The sequence below is a fragment of the Rissa tridactyla genome, chromosome 4 (genome assembly GCF_028500815.1).
Source record: "Rissa tridactyla isolate bRisTri1 chromosome 4, bRisTri1.patW.cur.20221130, whole genome shotgun sequence".
NCBI classification, from domain to species: Eukaryota; Metazoa; Chordata; class Aves; order Charadriiformes; family Laridae; genus Rissa; species Rissa tridactyla.
Window position 1 is genome coordinate 44,354,996 of NC_071469.1, and position 18,475 is coordinate 44,373,470.

General features: G+C 42.2%; 1 protein-coding gene across 1 annotated transcript in view; it reads left to right on the forward strand.

Moving 5' to 3' along the window:
* The window catches only part of LOC128908251 (uncharacterized), a 58,186-nt gene that overhangs the window by 13,795 nt on the left and 25,916 nt on the right, over positions 1-18,475 (forward strand). The window contains exons 4-18 of the mRNA XM_054198055.1: positions 1,264-1,400; positions 1,892-2,023; positions 3,519-3,559; positions 3,947-3,989; positions 4,798-4,855; positions 5,307-5,473; positions 5,591-5,677; positions 6,807-6,844; positions 8,763-8,910; positions 9,829-9,965; positions 10,936-11,158; positions 12,645-12,759; positions 14,739-14,876; positions 16,297-16,404; positions 17,612-17,803. Coding sequence (XP_054054030.1) covers positions 1,264-1,400; positions 1,892-2,023; positions 3,519-3,559; positions 3,947-3,989; positions 4,798-4,855; positions 5,307-5,473; positions 5,591-5,677; positions 6,807-6,844; positions 8,763-8,910; positions 9,829-9,965; positions 10,936-11,158; positions 12,645-12,759; positions 14,739-14,876; positions 16,297-16,404; positions 17,612-17,803 — 1,764 coding nt within the window. The remainder of the gene's footprint in view (positions 1-1,263; positions 1,401-1,891; positions 2,024-3,518; positions 3,560-3,946; positions 3,990-4,797; positions 4,856-5,306; positions 5,474-5,590; positions 5,678-6,806; positions 6,845-8,762; positions 8,911-9,828; positions 9,966-10,935; positions 11,159-12,644; positions 12,760-14,738; positions 14,877-16,296; positions 16,405-17,611; positions 17,804-18,475) is intronic.

Sequence of the window (18,475 nt, forward strand, 5' to 3'; positions counted from 1 at the left end):
AAAATTTGACGGAATTAAAAATGTTTTTCCTTTTCTCCATTTTAACATTAAAAAGCAGAAAACCAATAATTAAGGTGTCAGTTGACGTGTCACAATGCATTATGTAAAATCTCACGCAGTTCTGAATTGCAGTCTTCATTCTGACTTGGACAGAAAAGCAGCAAGCTGCTTTTTTTTTTTTTTTTTTTTTTTTGAACAAATCCACTTTCAACAACATAAAATACACCCTCCACCCAGTTTGAGATATAGCAGTGGCTGTAGGGTGACACCTAGCAGAACCTGGTGGAGAAGAAAAGAAAAAGAGACGACAAGAAAAGGCTCCTGTTGCAGCTTGTTGTGCAAGCTCTTGTTCCTCTGATCACCTGAGTCCTTTGCTGCTGCCGGGTCCTCTCCATTTACTGCTGCCATCACTCGTCTCTCTATCAAAGGACATCCATTTTCAAAGTTAGCTTCCTTTTGCATTATATGATATCTAATCATTTTATTGTTAAGAACTCTGTAAATGAGAATTTCAAGGCGCTGAAGTATTTTGTGTAACCTTCATGAAGAAGTGTTGCATTCACCCAGCACGCTGTATGTTGCATTTTGGGCTGTAGCTATTTGTGATATACTTTAATTGGGGTGCCTTTGAGAAATAGGATGGAATATCCTTCACTAACCTTCTACTGGTGCATTTCTGGAGACACACTTGGTCCCCCTCAGAGGTGGCAATTCTTTAAGATCCAATGTCTAATTTGATTAGCTCCTTCTGGAGCAAGCCTCCCCTGTCTCCTACAACAGGGGTAGTCCTGCAGCTGCTTTCACAAGCCTTCACCAAGAAAATCAGTGAAGGCAAGGCAGAGATGGAGACCTTTGCAGTTGTTCTCAAAAAGTAGAGGAGGCTCCCCGGCCCCTCTCATCAGATGGCAGCTGAGGGTTAGTTAGTGTATGTGTGCGTGAGCACAGGGAAGCTTGCTGGTTGAGAAACTGAAGAAAGGGGCTGACTAGAAGAGGAAATTCTCACCCTCTTCTTTTATACACAACATCGCTCTTGTATGTAACTCACGCAAGGAAGAATAGAAACCACCTCCCTGTTCTAGGTCATCTTATGGTCTGTGCTTTTTCCCTCAGAAGGATATCTTGAACAGAGTTACATTCAATCAGGCATTTCTGCCTTTAAATAACTAATACTTGCTGTTGGCACCATGCAGTAACCTTTCCAGTGTCATGCAGCACCACCAACTTTGCCACATTAACAATTGTTTTGCCTCTTTCCCTACCCAGTAAGCGAGGCTGATTGCTACGTGTCATTGTGGCTGCCGACCGCGACATGTGAAAGGTCTCGCACTAAAACTGTGAGAAACTCCAACAATCCGGTGTGGAACGAAACCTTCTACTTCAGGATCCAGAGTCAGGTCAAGGTAAGGAGACAAAGCTGTCTGCTTGAAGCAGCCTGAAGACTTTGTGTATGGTGGGTCCTACCTATCTCCTGAACTACACCCAGGAATAGTTTAAGATGGCACATGATAAGAGACTATTCAAATTGTTTAACAGCAGAGATGACTGAGTTCCCATGCATGTTCGATGGTGTTTTTTAGGAAGGCTGGAAACTGAGCTTGGTACTAAAATTTTAGGGAAACTAGGGACTCTTATGAATCAGTGCAAGATGGATGCAGAGTTTGGGAGTTAACTAAGCTGTCCTGTAGGTATAGCCAATGTATTAATCAAGTTACAGCAATTAAACTGAACTGGGGAAGGATGAATACTGAATTTATATCATGTTTTTCCAAAGGTGGATGATACTTAATTTCTACACTTTTCTTCTCAAGCACATCCCCAGCACTCCTTCTTCCCTAGAGCTAGGGATTTCCAGAACATAGAAACAACAAAAAACATTTCTCCCTTTCTCCAGAACGTGCTGGAGCTGACAGTGTATGATGAGGATTTTGCTACTCCAGATGACCATCTCCTCTGTGCCATCTTTGATACTGCTAAACTTCCAATTGACAGAACAGTGCTCCTGTACTTTAAGCCCAGCCCAAAGGTGAGACCCGTGAGATCAGTTACTGCAAGATCTGGCAGGAGGGGGTGTAGAGGGCACACTTAACTGAGTTTTCAAGCCTGAACTATAAATTTTAATGTACTTCTGTTTCCTGGACTATGCATTACATTGCTGTACCGTACTCCCATGTCTCTGGCAATGCATATTGCAGCTCTTCTCTGTGGTATCTTCTGTGAAGCAGCCTCTTTTGGCTATAGCTGCTTGAGCACTGGAAGTCAGTTTTAGTTGATAGTCTTGGCAAAGTATCTTTCGTTCATTTGCTGGGGATTAAACTTATGGATTGTTGTTCCAGTTTGTCACTGATCCAGCAGCTATGTGACTCCATCACGTAGATAAGGTAGGTGGTTAAAATAAAGCAACTAAGAAACCAGTGGAGAGTTATACAACACTTTCAAAATCTTGGGGTGAGCTTTCTGAATCCATCATGGATGACTTATCCCAATAATGGCTACACGAATTGCCATTCAAAATATAAACACAGAAAAATGTGGCAAAAAAATCTGGATTTGAGAGCCTGAGCCCCTCCTCACAGTATTTTTATAAATTTTTAAAGACCGTGTGGCTGAAACAGTGTGGTAGGTAGGGGAGGGATCTAACTGATAGTTATCCCTGAGTGACACCAAGGATGCACAGCTGTTGCAGGGTGAATATTTTTTTTCCCCATGTAATTCATAGCCACTGTCCCCCCCCTTTGATTGTATCTACTTTCACTCCAAAGGAAAAGCTGAAGTTGTCCCTGTGTGTATCCCAGTACTGTCCTCTGCACAGCACTGCAGTGATACCTCTAGGGCCGAGCCTGCTGCTTGTCTGTTGGAATTAGTGTGGTTCTGGAGCTCTGACTGACTGATTTACTCGGTTTCTCAGTTTCTCATCTATAAAATGGGAAAAAAGTGTCTTGATTCCCTTTGAGATTTATGGATGAGATCAGTGAAATATCATATGAAGTATGCAACTTCTTGCTACCGTGGGCAGATTGCTTCTGGTACCCAAACTAGGTCACTCACAACTAGCTGATACACATCAACACTGCCTTACAGGGGGTTGCATAACTGTAACTCTGAATCACTCAATAATACCAGTCTCTGTTTATTATGTTAAAGTGATGCGTGGAAAGTATCTTTAACTTCCAAGCTAACAGCAAGGACAGTAAATCATAGCAGGACAGTGCCAGGAATAGATATGAGAAAAAGGTAGAATTCAGAAGACAAAGCAAGTTGCAAACTGTCTTTCTGGAGCACCTTCATACTAAAAGATAACACTATACGTCATTTTGATGGTACCTTGTAGAAGGAAGGAGGTGAGGAAGGAATCGTTAAACAGTTTTGAAATGTTTTCTCAGACTTTCCAGTCTGAAATATTTATCACAGTCTGTACGTTCCAACCAACTACTTCAATATTGCATACCAGGGACCTGGGTTTAGACAAGGGAGAAAGCATTATGTAGCTACTTCATTTAATTTATTGTTCTCGTTTTCAGGCCAAGGAGGAGCTAGAGGTTGAATTCAAATTGGAAGCTGCGTAAGTGATATAGAGATTCTTTAAAAAATGCAAAAATCATTAAATGCTCAAATACAAAAACAGCATTAGAAGTCATGCTTTGTGGGATTTCTGCAAAAAAGTGCCAGATGTGTTTACATACGTCTTTACCGCAGTGTCTGCTGGAGTGAGACACTCATCGTGTTCTGCGGTTTAGTTGCTTTCAAAGACTCAACTCCCAGCATTGTCTCTGCTATCCACAATGTTGGATTTGTCTACCTGGGGACATTTCAGAAGACTTTCTGAGTGTGTGTACGTGAGCTTGTGTGTGCACGTATGTTTATCAACAAGGTGTTGCAACACCCTGTTCAAGGATACGTGGCCATTTGTTTGATCTAAAAAATCTCTGATTTTCATTTTGTTTCCTAGTTCTGGTCCTCATGAAGTTATTGCTACCAATGGAGTCCTGGTGGTATGTGTCTTTTTCCCAAGAAATTTTATACAAGTATTTTCTTAATATAAGGGGGAAGGGAGGGTCGGGGTTACAGAAACCATGAGCTACAAGATAGCCAATAGGCCAGTTCTTTCTCTTTCTTCCTCCTTTCCTGTTTAAGGTACTTTGAGAATGGGATATTTTATTATCCTATTTGTTGGTGTCATCCCACTATTTCCCATTTGTCCTATATTTTCACACACAAACACACACACACAGAGCTTTCCTCTGGTACCAGTACTCCTCCAAAAATGTACTGTTGTCTATCAAAGCAGAGTGGTAAAAAGACTGTGAAGCCATTTGCTGATAACCTACCCAGCCTTTTCCTCCCTGGGAGATGAGCCATTGACCTATTGTAATTACATTATATGAATGAAGGGTAAGTGCCATTAAAAAAACCCCAAAACATTAATAACAATGCTTCTTCAGAAAACTGTCTCTATTACTGACTCTTGGTCATTCAGCAACATATCTTTCATTTATGTTTTTCCCAGTTTAACCCTCTGTATCTATGTTAGTATCCTGAAAATGCGCCTGATTTTCTTCCTTTCTATCTTCCCCTTACTGCACCCAGTTGTATGTCACTGTCACTGGAGGATGCTCTACAGCTCCCTCCAAAGCTTTTCATTTTTCTTAGCCAGCAGCTACTAGGCAAAACCCAGAAATGCCAGGGAATTGGGCACTTTGGGGAACTAGACATGTCTAAAGCTGAGGGATTCACAACTCCCATAACCGTGCTGGGATGTGACGATCTTTCTCACAAATTCTTGTTCTCTGCCTTTCATAGTGTCGTGAACTTTGCTGCTTGGAAGTTGAAGTGGCGGAGAAGAAGCAGCAAAAATCAAGTAAGGTTATTGCTTTGTTATCTGTTTACCAATAACTGCACGCTTATTGATGAGAAGATGACCTTTTCATATAATATATTAATGGAATAAGTAGTATTTACAGTATTTAGTGCAGTTACTACTAGGTAAACACATCAGGTTGTTATAGATTTCAACGACTGCATTTTGTGCTCCCTTAGGTATATGTCAGTAAGGTCTATTAGACCTACATTTAAGTTGAGATCCCCGTTGTATATAACAGTGAGAGCTTTCAGAGTCCCCATGAAAATAGCCTCCCCATTTCTCCTCTCCCTTTGCTGCTAGTGCTCCCTTCAGAGTGCTTTCCACTAGACAAAGCTGTGGGCCAAACCCTACAGCTCTGCTACCTGCACCCCACTTTTAATCAAGCCAGCACAAATTCCTGGTTAAATTATAGTGACATTTCTCACAACCTTTTTTTTTGCTCTTTTAGAGAAAGAGCTTTCCCTCACTGTGAAGGGCTCCTTCGAGGGGACACAGGATATCACACTGGGCCCTGACGGAGTGGCCAGCCCATCAGGTCCCACAAAGTTCCACTATATCAAGTATGCGGAGCCAACGCTGGACGTCATGTTGCCAAAGAAGAGGCGCTACCACCCTGTACGTTCGATGTGGCCTTAATGATGAACTGACCATGAGTGCCTCTCTAGACAGTGGGAGGAGGGGGAGAGGGTAAATCCATTACTGTTTTTGTCCTAAAGCTTCTTGTTTTCCCAGTGGACCTGTAAGTACAGTACAGAGACAGGCTCCCCAGTGGTGATGCTGAATTCGCTGACCATGGGAAGGAAAACGACCATTGCAGAGGTGAGCATTACTTCTACCTTTAGGAATAAAAGGTCACTCAGGCTGAAATAATTCCTCCTGTAAGCCCCCATAATATTGTCCCAGATGGTTGCTAAGAGGATCAGAAATGTTCTGATTTTTTTCTCAGACCTTGAACAAAGAGGAGCTTTGTTTCTCCAACTGTTTTCTCCACAGAAGGTTGTCCCTCCATTAGTCTCCATTGTGTGCCAGTAGCGGATACAGAGACCAAGAAGGATGTCAGAAAAAATGATTCCTTCAGTATGTCTCTCCCTGTTTACCCACTGACTCCTCCTTTGCTTAGGGTCCAAACTAAAAGTTGCTCCTTGGGCACAAGCTAGGAAAAAGTCAATAAACCTGCCCTTAGTAAACCAGGTGCTTCAAAAGACAGTATATTAAAATATACTGAAAATATTAGACGTAGTGTATGGATTTTAAAAAATTTAATGAGAATATTGCTTGAAATAGATGCATGTGCTGTATAATTTTGAATGAAGTTAATAGAAGAAAAGGATCCTTACTATAAAAAATATGTTTCTCTTAAGAAACATCCATAGATGTCCAGATTATTAGGGACAATCTTGTCCAAACATTAATTGTTATGTTGCGAAGAAGTAGGACAACCTCCTATTTCAGGGTCATTAAAGCAGAGCACTTTTTGTCAGTTAATATGAAGGCTGCAATAACTATTTGAAGACAGGATGAAGTCTTGGCAGCAGCAAATGCAGACTTGTAGTCTCTTCACTGTGAGGTGGTGGCCAAGATGTCAAAGATCTGCATAAAGGTCTGCATAAAAAACGGGAAACATACAAAAAATGGTATTTCAAAATGCTGCAGAGGGCTTGTGAATACCACGGGAAATAGGACCTACTGCATGAGTCTCAGGAAGCCCCTATGCCAAGATGGTTAATCGTTTCTGCAGTCTGGAAGCATTTGGGATCTGTGGGTAGGGAGGTTACACCAAGGATAAGTGAGTGCTTTTGGAAATATATGCTGAGATCTCAGACATTTAACTTTGCAAATGCCAGACCTTGCTGGGGTCCAAATAAAGCTCTAACCTCAAGACAGAAAGGGAAAAAAGAAATTTTAAAATGAAAATTAAAAAATTACAGTGCACATTCTTGTTTTCCAGGAGAAAAGATTTGACTTGAATGTGACAGCACAAAACTGGTAAGAGATCTTCTTCTATTCCTGAAGACTTGGGTTATTGATTTTGATATTGTTTTAGCCACATGGAAATGCCACAAACATGCAGCCTCAGTCAAAAAACTAGAATGTGCTTTTAATAAAACATGAAATACCTACACAGTATATAATACATAATGGGTCTTAGGTAGATTTGGCTTTAAATCAATAAATGTTGATAAACATGTATTTATTTTAGCCTTATCTGACCACAGAATATTATTTTTGATCAACGTCAGTCTCTGAAATTCACAAAAAGAACAAAGCTGATTAAAAAAGCAGAATGGATGGGAATAAATATTAAACAATCAGAAATCATGAACATTTATTTTTTTCTTAAGTTTCAATACTCTACAGCAATAAATCTTTTATTCTGTTAAGTCCAGTTATACTGTATATTGAGTAGAAACTCAGTTAGACAATGTGGCTAGTGATTTGGCATCTATAGACATGCTTATTAATACCCACCAGTAAACATTAAGATGTTTCATGTTATCCATAACCATATGTAACATACAGAACAGGGTAAACTGATCTTTTTGTGTGTGTGTGTGCACCTGACTAGGAAATAAAAGGGAAAAATAACTTAATTTTGAATTCAAACAGATTTTTCTATCATTAATTTCAGACAGGCAAGTGATCAATGACAACAGGAAAACCAGTGTTATTCCAGAACAGGAAAAGTGCTTCCCATTTATTTATTTTACATCCAGAGAACTTCAAAAGTAGTTTGTTTATATCTTGATTTACAATGGAAACTGGCATTTGCAGCTCCACCTAACTCCCTTGCGTGTCTTAATTTACAAATACATTTGTAATCATTTGGCCGATTTTTTCCAAATCTGATGGTGGAGAAATCTCGTCAATAAATTTCATTACTGTTTTCATTGAAATTATGGACTCAGAAGAAGAGAGAAATTCTGTCACTGAAAGAAAAAGCAAAACCCTGCCATTTTACAATGCCTGGCCAGGTCTACCTGGCCAGCCAGAGAGTCCACCGGTAGCTCTGGCCTGAAGACACCACACCAGATCTCTTGCCCATCGATGTCTTGTAGGCACAAGGCGGGAAGAGACAGGAAGGAGGTCGGTGAGATGAAAAGCAAAAATGCCCCAGGACATAAGCTGCAACAGTAGAATTTTAAGCAATGACTTATTAAATTTCAAAACTGATGCAAATGAAATCCTCCTCTGAGGAATATTATGCTTTACAATTTTTGAGTCAAGGTTGATGTGAAATATAACTGCCAGCATTGACCTGTGAGACAGTTTGTACAAGTGCCGACGGATTGGAGCTGCAGGCGTGAAATCCTGCCCCACTAAATTCAGTGACCCATCTCCACCCACCCAGGGCCTGGATGGCACCAGGGTCATCCCTCCAGTGAGTAGGGTTACACGGACACGGTGCCTGGCAGGCAGGTGGATGGCTTTCCTCCCCAGCGATGCTCACCGCTAGAGGGGGATGCGTTCCAACTTGAGTTGCTCAAATCAAGAATTTCCCTTCACGTTGGAAATGCCAACATCTGAACATTGAGTTTTAATTTAGATTTAGAATGAGAAAATAGCCCATGAAATGGGAATTAATACACTCACTTTTGACCATTTGCACAGATCTTCTAAACTTGTAATTCTTTTCGTTTTAGAATATTCATTTAAATATTTTGTTTCATTTGTAAATATTATACATCGTTTCGTTATCAATTAGTAATAACTGGGTATAATGCCACTGGTTAAGCTTACTAATTGAAATAATTTTCTTACATTTAAAAATAGTTAGAATATTCTCTCTTGCTCCTGTCACATTGCATCACCCTGTTTGAAGGGAAGCGTGGATTATCTTTGATCAAAGTCATAAGATTGATATGGGTGTGTTAATATGTAAAATATGTGCCTGTTTTTATTTTAGTAATTGTTCATGCCACCAAGACCTGGACATGCGCTTTGGGTTTGACTTATGTTCAGAGGAGATGACGTTCCTGGGGAAAAGAAAGAGATATGTAGCAAGTGCCCTGAAAAATGTTTTTCACCTGCAACAGGATCTGCAGGATCATGAAGTACGTGTGTGTTGGGGGGCGTAGATCTTGAATTTCTAGTGCCTTCACATACTCTTCAAGATGAGTGGTCAGCAAAATGGGCCACATGTATTTGTTGTGCAGGTACCAGCTTGTCCAGGTGTCTTAAGTACATTTGCTTCTCCTGGCAAGGTTTGTTATTGCAAGATACACTAGTTGCAGTAATTGCATCCTTCATGACTGTCAATTTGGAATTTGTCAGATTCAAGGTGTGTTCATCCCTGCCATCCCATGCTGTAACTGGCTTGCTTCAGAAATGCTGTGTGCATATTAAATACATTACATAGCAAAGATTTCTTCCCTTGTTCAAATTTCATCTTTTGTGAAAGTTTAGGATAAATATCTTTGAGTGCTTCTTATAATATGTTCCCTTTCTTGTAGTTTTGAAATTCTTTAAAATAAATATAAGTTATTTGAAAGTAACTTCATGATACTGAAGAATAACAGGATTGATGCAAGTAGCTTAACAACACTGGCTGTGAATTGAGTGTATTTCTTCATGGGGTTCGCATGTGGATTTTCATACAGTAGTAGTAGATGTGTGAAATAAGAAAAAAGTGTCAAAGGAGTGGGAAATGTAGAGAAAGAGTGGAAAAATGTAGAGAAAAATGTAGAGAACATTGTTGCCTCCACAGAAGGGTTTCTTCTTGTTCATTTGTGCCCCTATTTGCCCCAGAGATGGACAAGAACTCCAGTTTGGGTTAATCTCTGAACCCACATTTATCCAAAGGAAAGCAGCAGTAGCCATCACTGCTTGGTTTTGGAGCCTTTCCTTCCAAAATGGAACCTGGGCTCTGAGATCAGAAACTGGTCTGGATGTGGTGGCCAGACCCCATGGCAGTCCAGGATGCCATGTTGAATGCTGTTGGTGTGAACGTCCTGTCCTCCTCTGCCCAACAGGTCCCCGTGGTGGCTATCATCACAACAGGTGGAGGACTGAAGTCAATGACAGGACTATACGGCAGCCTCATGGGACTCAAGAAATTAAATCTCCTGGACTGTGTAACATACATCAGTGGGTTGTCCGGCACCACATGGTAAGCCAGCTTGGCCAGGAGGCTTGACCAGGCCTTTTGAGGGTGATGCTGCTGTAGAGAGGAGCTTCTAAAAGCAGACAAGATCAGGAGATTTTCTTCAAACATCATAGAAACAAGCTGCTTCTTAGTAACAGGACATTAAATATTAGCTTGACCTGATGCACTGATTTTTTATTAGCAATTCTTTACTGTGCTTTTCAATTCCACATTAGCAGCAGTTTAATATGTATATGACAATTACATATTGTCAAAATGGTTTCTAAGTAAGTAGTTTGGATGTAAGACTGCCTATAGCATCACACCTCTTCCTCTCTCTATTGATGTCCCAGTCGTCGTTGTTCCCAGTAACTTCTGAGACTGTCTCTGCTTTCCAACTGGTCACGCAGAGGAAACTGCAGGACAGTGCACACTAACCCTTGCAACCTGTCAGTTGGGAAAAAGACTGAGTGCCCCGGGAGCAGCTTTATTCCCTGCTCACAAGACCTACAACTGCCCAACATCTGATGGTCCCACATAGGGAAGTCTGGTAAAATACAGGATGGTGTTAAAATAAAGCACAGTGATAGTATAAGATTAACACTAAGTGATACAAAGCCAAGAGAGAGCAGCTAGTGTGAACTGATTTATGGTTCTAGAAAACAAGCAAAGAAAATTTATTATAATTTTTTGCATAATTTGTGCTTCAGAAGTGTACGTATGTTTACACCTGGCAATTTTATCCTTTAAGCTGTTGCCAGTTCTGTATAAAAAAAAAAAGTCAAGAACATAAAAAAAAGATTATCCTTCAGGGCCATCTTTAAAACAGTCATAGAAACTCTGGAGTGTTCACTCTGCTGGCTGGAGCAGCAAAACCAGAGTATGTATGAACAGAAGTGAATCCCTAAATGTAAAACTCTGTCCCGAAAGGCACAAAATTTCAAGTCTTTTTTTGCTCCTTTTGACTTTTGCTGTCTGTTTTATCTTTCTCCAGGACCATGGCCAATTTATACAGAGATGCCTACTGGTCGCAGAAGGACCTAGACTCGCATATTGGCGAAGCCCAGAAACAAGCAACCAAATGCAAGATGGGCTGTTTCTCTATGGATCGCATGAAGTACTACAATAAGCAGCTTTGTCAGCGGAAAGAAGAGGGATACAGGACATCATTTATAGATCTCTGGGGGCTCATGATTGAGTACTTACTTAATGATGGGGTATGATGTATATTCCATTTCTTAGAGAACCATGGCTTTTTCTCTTAGTGAATGGAGAGGCAACTAGCCCATCATTTTGGTGAACGTACCTCAAAACAGAGTGGAGTTCTCCATGTCAACAAAACTCTCAGGTTTTTTGATTTCCTTTAATAGACTGCCTAGGTAGAAACACATCCTATATGTTAATAAACTAGGTTGGGGATGCAGTCATTTGAACTCTGGCTGGTATTTAAATAGAAGTGGAAGCAATCTCGGGCAGTCTGCCTAAGGTGCAGATTGCGCATGGAAAAAGAGTTCAAGATGCAAAGCAGAGTAATCTCAACTGTGTGAAAACTATCCGAAGTAAGCATGAAATGCCTAGAGTGCTTGGTGATTTGAATCCACTGGCAGGTAACTTGATTTGCAGGTACACTGGAGGCAAGTGCATATTTTACTTTTGCTGAGAAGGACTGCTCAGACAGTAGCTGGTTTAAGTGATATTAATTTTTACAAGCAATAACTAATTTCTTTTCTATTATTTGAAGTTGTTTCTATCCCTACAATACAGCAATCCACTCCCTCTTCTCTCCAACTGGACCACAGTTCAAGGATGTGTGCTTTGGCACTTGGGAAGTGGGAAGGGATGAGTGGTTGAGGATTGAACAGAAGTGTGCTCCAGAGGGGGCAGAAATGCTGCAGCCATTCAGCCGTTCATCTGGTTTTATTTATTTATTTTTATATATGTACGTACATAGTATTATGTATATGTAAATGGAAAATAAATACATACAGAGAGGAATACTATCTATTAAACAAAAGTATAAGATGAATAGCTGCCTCTGTTTTAACTCAGCTAGATGAGGTCCCCCTTACAATCTAGCTAAGCATCTTTCCCTTTGATCAGTGCTGACTATTGCTATGTAACTGCTAACCTCTCCCTAATCTGCCAGAACTACCTGTCCTGTAATTTGTCAGCAGTTCATGAGATTTTATGTTTTTTACAAACCACTTCAATGAGAATATTCTTTTCCAGAATAGAAGCTGGGTGGGAAGCAAATAATTTGCTGCCAAATTCCAGTCCCCTTGCAAGGCTGGGGCTGCAATAGCTGTTGCGTACTTAGAAAGAAAACACAACACTGACTTGCTCAAGGGCTTCCTTCAGCCCCAGGAGAGCAAGGACTGCTCACTGCACTCCTCATCCTAAAGGGCAGCCCGCCCCTTCTCCTACTTACTAGGGCAGTACTTTCTAGTACATACAGAAATCTATGCAGAAATAGTTTTCCCTCCCCTCATCTTTTGTGAACCTGTGCACAAAGTCAGGTGGATCCTGGGAGGCTGGTCTGCCACTGGCAGGTGGGTGGCCTGAAGTGCTCTGTGCAATGGACCTGCCATGGCATGTCCTGCATGCCAGGGGCAGAGCCACCCAATTCCTCCAGTGCTGGGGCCACCGAATTTACCATGCATCGCTTCCATCTCTTCTCACATAACTGTTTTTCTTCAAAACCAGAAAGACTCCCACAAACTTTCGGACCAGCAAGAAGCACTGTGTGATGGCCAGAACCCACTGCCCATCTATGTGTCGGTTTGTGTCCGGGACAACTACAGCACCAATGATTTCAAAGGTAAGGATGATGTTTCAGATCCTGTGGGGCTAAAACTGGCAGCTGAATTCCTGTAATTCACTCTTCTCTGCTTGGTAGCACTTGGAGAAAACAGTCCTGGTGTGTTAGTTGCTTTTTGGAGAAATAATTATCGCCTCCATGCCTTACGATTTTAATGCAAGAGCTTTTTGAGATCAGCGTTTCACTGTCTAGACATACACAGTCAAAATCTTGCCAGAAAGGCCATTTTTGAAATATTATCTGATCCATCTAGAATAAGAAGTATTGGAATTGTCTGAGAATTAAATACTGCTTTTTGTCTATGCCCAGTTATAGTTTCAATATGAAGAAAGACCACATAGTTATTGTAAAGTTTGGGAAATCATCCAACATACGCCCAACTGAATCTTTTGCTTTGCTCATTGTTTTGGTTATTTTTTTCCATGAGAGGCAGCTGGAGGAGGAGAAGGGGTGGAGAAGAAATTCAGATAAATTTTTTTATGGTTGAGGTGAAAAAATGAACCACTTCTGAACGAAAAGGAAATTATGGTCCATGACCTTTCTGTTCCAGTCTTTGCTCACACTGCAGTTATACCAGATGACTGCACTTCACTTGGAAAGGACATCTGAGACAGTCAAGGACTAGTTCTATTTTCCTTAGTACCACACATAAAGAGTACAATTTGCCTCTTACAGAATCACAGAATGGTAGGGGTTGGAAGGGACTCTGGAGATCACCTAGTCCAACCCCCCTGCCAGAGCAGGGTCACCTAGAGCAGGTTGCACAGGAACGCATCCAGGCGGGTTTTGAATGTCTCCAGAGACTCCACCACCTCGTTGGGCAGCCTGTTCCAGTGCTCTGCCACCCTCAAAGTAAAGAAGTTCCTCCTCATGTTTATGTGGAACTTCCTATGCTCAAGTTTTTGCCTGTTACCTCTTGTCCTGTCACTGGGCACCACTGAAAAGAGCCTGGCCCCATCCTCCTGACACCCACCCTTTAAGTGTTTATAAGCATTGATAAGATCCCCCCCCTCAGTTGTCTTTTTTGCAGGCCCAAATCCTTCAAAAAGACCCAAATCCCTCAGCCTTTCTTCATAAGAAAGATGTCCCCTAATCATCTTGGTAGCCCTTTGCTGCACCCTCTCCAGCAGTTCCTTGTCCTTCTTGAACCGGGGAGCCCAGAACTGGACACAATACTGCAAGTGCGGCCTCACCAGGGCAGAGTAGAGGGGGAGGATGACCTCCCTTGGCCTGCTGGCCACTCTCTTCTTGATGCACCCCAGGATGCCATTGGCCTTTTTGGCCACAAGGGCACATTGCTGGCTCATGGTCATCCTGTTGTCCACCAGGACTCCCAGGTCTCTTTCCACCAAGCTGCTCTCCAGCAGGCCAGCCCCCAAACTGTACTGGTGCATGGGGTTATTCCTCCCCAGGTGCAGCACCCTACACTTGCCCTTGTTGAATTTCATAAGGTTCCTCTTTGCCCAACTCTCCAGCCTGTCTAGGTCCCTCTGTATGGTGACACAGCCTTCTGGTGTGTCAGCCACCCCTCCCAGTTTTGTATCATCAGCAAACTTTCTCAAGAGATGTGTACCTGTCCTTGTACATAAATTATTCAAGGGCAGTTAACTGTATTGGTAACAGTGGAAGTACTTTGACCTAGATGTGGTATATAGAAGGGCAGAGCGAAACCTCCTGCACACTAGAGAACCCTGGGCTCGTGCGTGCACACAGGCTGTGTAAGAGCTTGCTGTGCTCCTGGCTCGTGCCTTGTGCCACCGGCAGCACCACCACGAGCCACGTACCTGCCCCTGGCTCCCCATTGCCACAGTGCCATTGCTTAGATGCCTGGCCCCGCAGGTGGGCGTTTACAAGCAAGGTTTTGCAAAGACAGCGTAGCAAACAGAGGTCGGGCCAGTTTACGCCCTCGCTGCCCCCATCTCCACACCCGGCTGAGAGCCTGCGAGCCCTCTAAGTGTCCGGTTGTGGCTGTATTGCAGAGTGGGTGGAGTTCACTCCCTACGAGGTGGGACTGCTGAAGTACGGCACGTTCGTTCGCACAGAGCATTTCGGAAGCGAGTTCTTCATGGGACGCTTGCTAAAAAAGCTCCCCGAATCCCGGATCTGCTACCTTCAAGGTGACGTATTGTGTTGTCCTGGGACAAAGGCACTTTGGAGGGGTGCAACGCTGTTAAGCAGAGGGTGGATATTTCCCGTCTAACATACTGAACGCTCCTGTGATACCACCTGCCAGGAAATGGGGGTGTGTGGTAGTCTGTCCAAAAGAATACAGTAAAAAATCCCACATCTTTTTTCTGTTTCTTGTCACTGTCTTGGTATGCACAAACTTTTTAACATTGTGTCTTATAGATGGAATAGATAAAGCTACTTAATTCTTTCATTGTAAGGAATAGTTCTCACTTCCTTGGTGATTCTTCCGATTCCTCTCTGAATGCACTCCAACTTATGAAAATTTTGAGACATCAGGAAACCTGCAGCTGTGCTTCCATTGCGAGGTTTAACTTCAACCCCGTGTAGAGAATCACATCTACTAAAGATGCAGGCTGCCCAAGTGGAAAAATGAGACCAGAAGCAAAGGGTCTCTGAATCTCTCTGGTCAGTCCCTGACTTGTACTGATGGGTTGTCTGTAAAACTAATAGTATCCCTGGAGCCAGAATCACTGGCAAGTGAACAAAGAGCAGTGCAAGTTCAGTTTCAGTCATCTCTTCTTACACTTGTGCTGCTTAGAAGCTCCTTGGTTTCAGTAAACATGTTGTGATATTAAATAGTCTGTAATCCCAAGGAGCATCTTTAAAAGACTACCTCTTGGGCTGGCCCTTTTTACCTGGTCCACTACTGGGAAATCTATTTTCTACATGCTGCGTATTCTGCACTGGTTTCTGTGCCCCACTGAAAATTAAGGCGTTCAATTGTGATAGACGAATTACAACAAATATTTAAATTTACAAAGGCAGCTGAGATGGTGGCATTGTGTTTTGTCAGTAAAGCCACCAGTGGCCCTGAGGGGAGGCAGAGAGGGGCAATCCTGGATGGAAAAGAGAGTGTACAGTGGAGCAGGAGCCCACTGTGTCTGTGAGCCTTTACATGCCGTGGTGTGACATGTTTTACAAACCGAATGGCTGAAGAGCCAGTTCATCCCACTGTGAAACAATTCAGGATGTGTGAAAGCTGATGAGAGTGCATGCAGAAAAAGAGAAGCTGGAGTAAGGAAGACAGGGGTGGAAAGGAAGTTTTTGTGAAGTCTGCATTATCTAAGCTCTCATTTCGCTTCTCAAGTGAGTGGGTTTTTCTCCTTTACTTCTCTCCTATTCTTCTCTCTTTACTGTGTGGCAAAGCCGTGTGGTAGGTTAGGTGCAGAACTGGTGGCTGCATGACTTGAACCGTTGCCATAGAAAGTAAAAAGGAATTTAAGAGCCCAAGAGTTTAGAAATATTTGAATTAAGCCCATTCAATAATTAATCCAGGAGGTCAAAATGGAAGGAAAAGGGCAATTTCTTGTTAGAATGTGTTCTTGTGTTCACTATTTCCCTTTACAGGTATGTGGAGCAGTATATTTTCTGTGAACCTCTTACAAATATGGGGACTGTCCCACAGTTCAGAGGACTTCTGGAAGAGATGGACACAAGACAGAATAGAAGAAGTTGGTGAGAAATCATTAAGCCTTTCATTTATGGTCACTTAGTCTTCTGGATGCCTTTTGGCATCATCCCATCAACTATGCTGAAGCCAGCATCATAGGATCCTCCTAAGAGATAGTGACTTCCCCTTCCATTGTAAAGACTAAGAGGAATAGGGTAATCAGGGACATGTTGCTGTAATTACCAGACTTACTAAAATCTTACTGAATAAAAGGCTCTGTCCTTAAGAGGAAGCTTTAGAGGGGTCACACATTTCTCAGGAACTGTTTTGGCATTGCCCATTCTCACTCTTTCATATGGAATCAAGAACCAGTGGCAGAGACTAAAGTTATTTTTACTGCCTGTGCAAAGAATAAACCTGAATATCAATTGGCTAATCAATATTTCCTGGGTTTTATTTTATTACTCAGTACAGTAATTACTGCAGTGGATTCACCCTGGCACAAAGATAAATGAGGCCCAGAGGTTATTTTCTGAAGCAATACAGAAACCATGGTTTTATTGCTAAATTATTTAGTATGATAGTAACTGTAATTACAGACATCCCGAAAATAAAAAATACATCTGTGCAATCACGGAAACCACCAGGTCTCTCCTGCTGCACTGTCAGCCACTTGGTCTGGCAAAGCAGGTTGTGATTTCAAGAAACCACACCTTGTACCATTTCTACTTTTCACCCACGTATGCTGCCATGTAGTCACCCTGAAAACTACCTGTAGTTTCTAAATATGAATGTATGCCCCAGGTTTTCCTGGGTTGCTCTGATTCTACTGATTAAGCATATGCTCACGTAGCCATGGGTGATTATCAGGCAGAAGCTGTCACTGTTGCAATAGGCTCCGTGGTGCCCTGTTGTTGCCCATCTGACTGAATGTGAGCATGTGCTTCAGCCCCATTTTCTCCATCCTTGACTGTTTCATGATATCTTCCTATGAGGATATGTAACTTTCTCATGGGACATTCTCTGAAGTGCTTAGTTCCTTTAAGGTGTCCCTTTTCCAGGACTAAAGACTGCTTCTGCTGAATTGTCTTCAGGGCAAAGCTTAAGATCATCAACAGAGCTTTATCTAGCAGTCAGTCCTCTCCTTCAGAATAGTTTTCATGTGTTTACTGAATCATCCCAGAACAAACCCCGATATCTCCTACACACCAGGACAACAAGAAATGAACATCAATTAACAGACAGTTCACCAGTTTTTCTTCCCTCCTCTAGATGAAGACCCGGTATTGCCTACAAGACCCCACGAGCTGAGAACTCGCATGTACACTCCTCCTGGCCCTCTGTCCAGTGCCCTTCGGGGAGCGTTGACTGACCGCTTCTCTGTTGCCCAGCACCACAATTTCCTGAAGGGCTACCAGCTGCACAACAACTACCTGGAGAATGAGCACTTCTGTCGATGGAAAGGTAATGGGAACTAATATTTAACAGGCATCATTTTCAGGTGGTTTTGGGGTGGGGAATTTAGGAAAGAATCTTGCCAGGCTTGACAGGGGAAAAAAAAATCCTGAAAGAACATTTCTTTTCTGAACAGAGAAGAGACTAAAACCTCAGTGTTGCCAGGTATTTCATCCTGTTTTCAAATATAAGCATGTATTTATGTGCTTTAGCTGCAGTCTCTGTTGTCTAGACCAAGAGGGTAGGCTTGCAGCTGACAGAACTGAATTTAGAATCATAGAATCATAGAATCGTTATGGTTGGAAGAGACCTTTAGGATCATCAAGTCCAACCATTAACCTTGCACTGCCAAGTTACTACTAAACCATGTCCCTCAGCACTACATCTAAATGTCTTTTAAATATCTCCAGGGATGGCGACTCAACCACTTCCCTGGGCAGCCTGTTCCAATGCTTGACAACCTTTTCTGTGAAGAAATTTTTCCTAATATCCATCCTAAACCTCACCTGGCACAACTTGAGGACATTTCTTCTTGTCCTATCGCTTGTTACTTGGGAAAAGAGAACATTCCCCACCTCACTACAGCCTCCTTTCAGGTAGTTGTAGGGTGATAAGTTCTTCCCCCAGCCTCCCGTTCTCCAGACTAAACAACCCAGTTCCCTCAGATGCTCCTCATAAGTC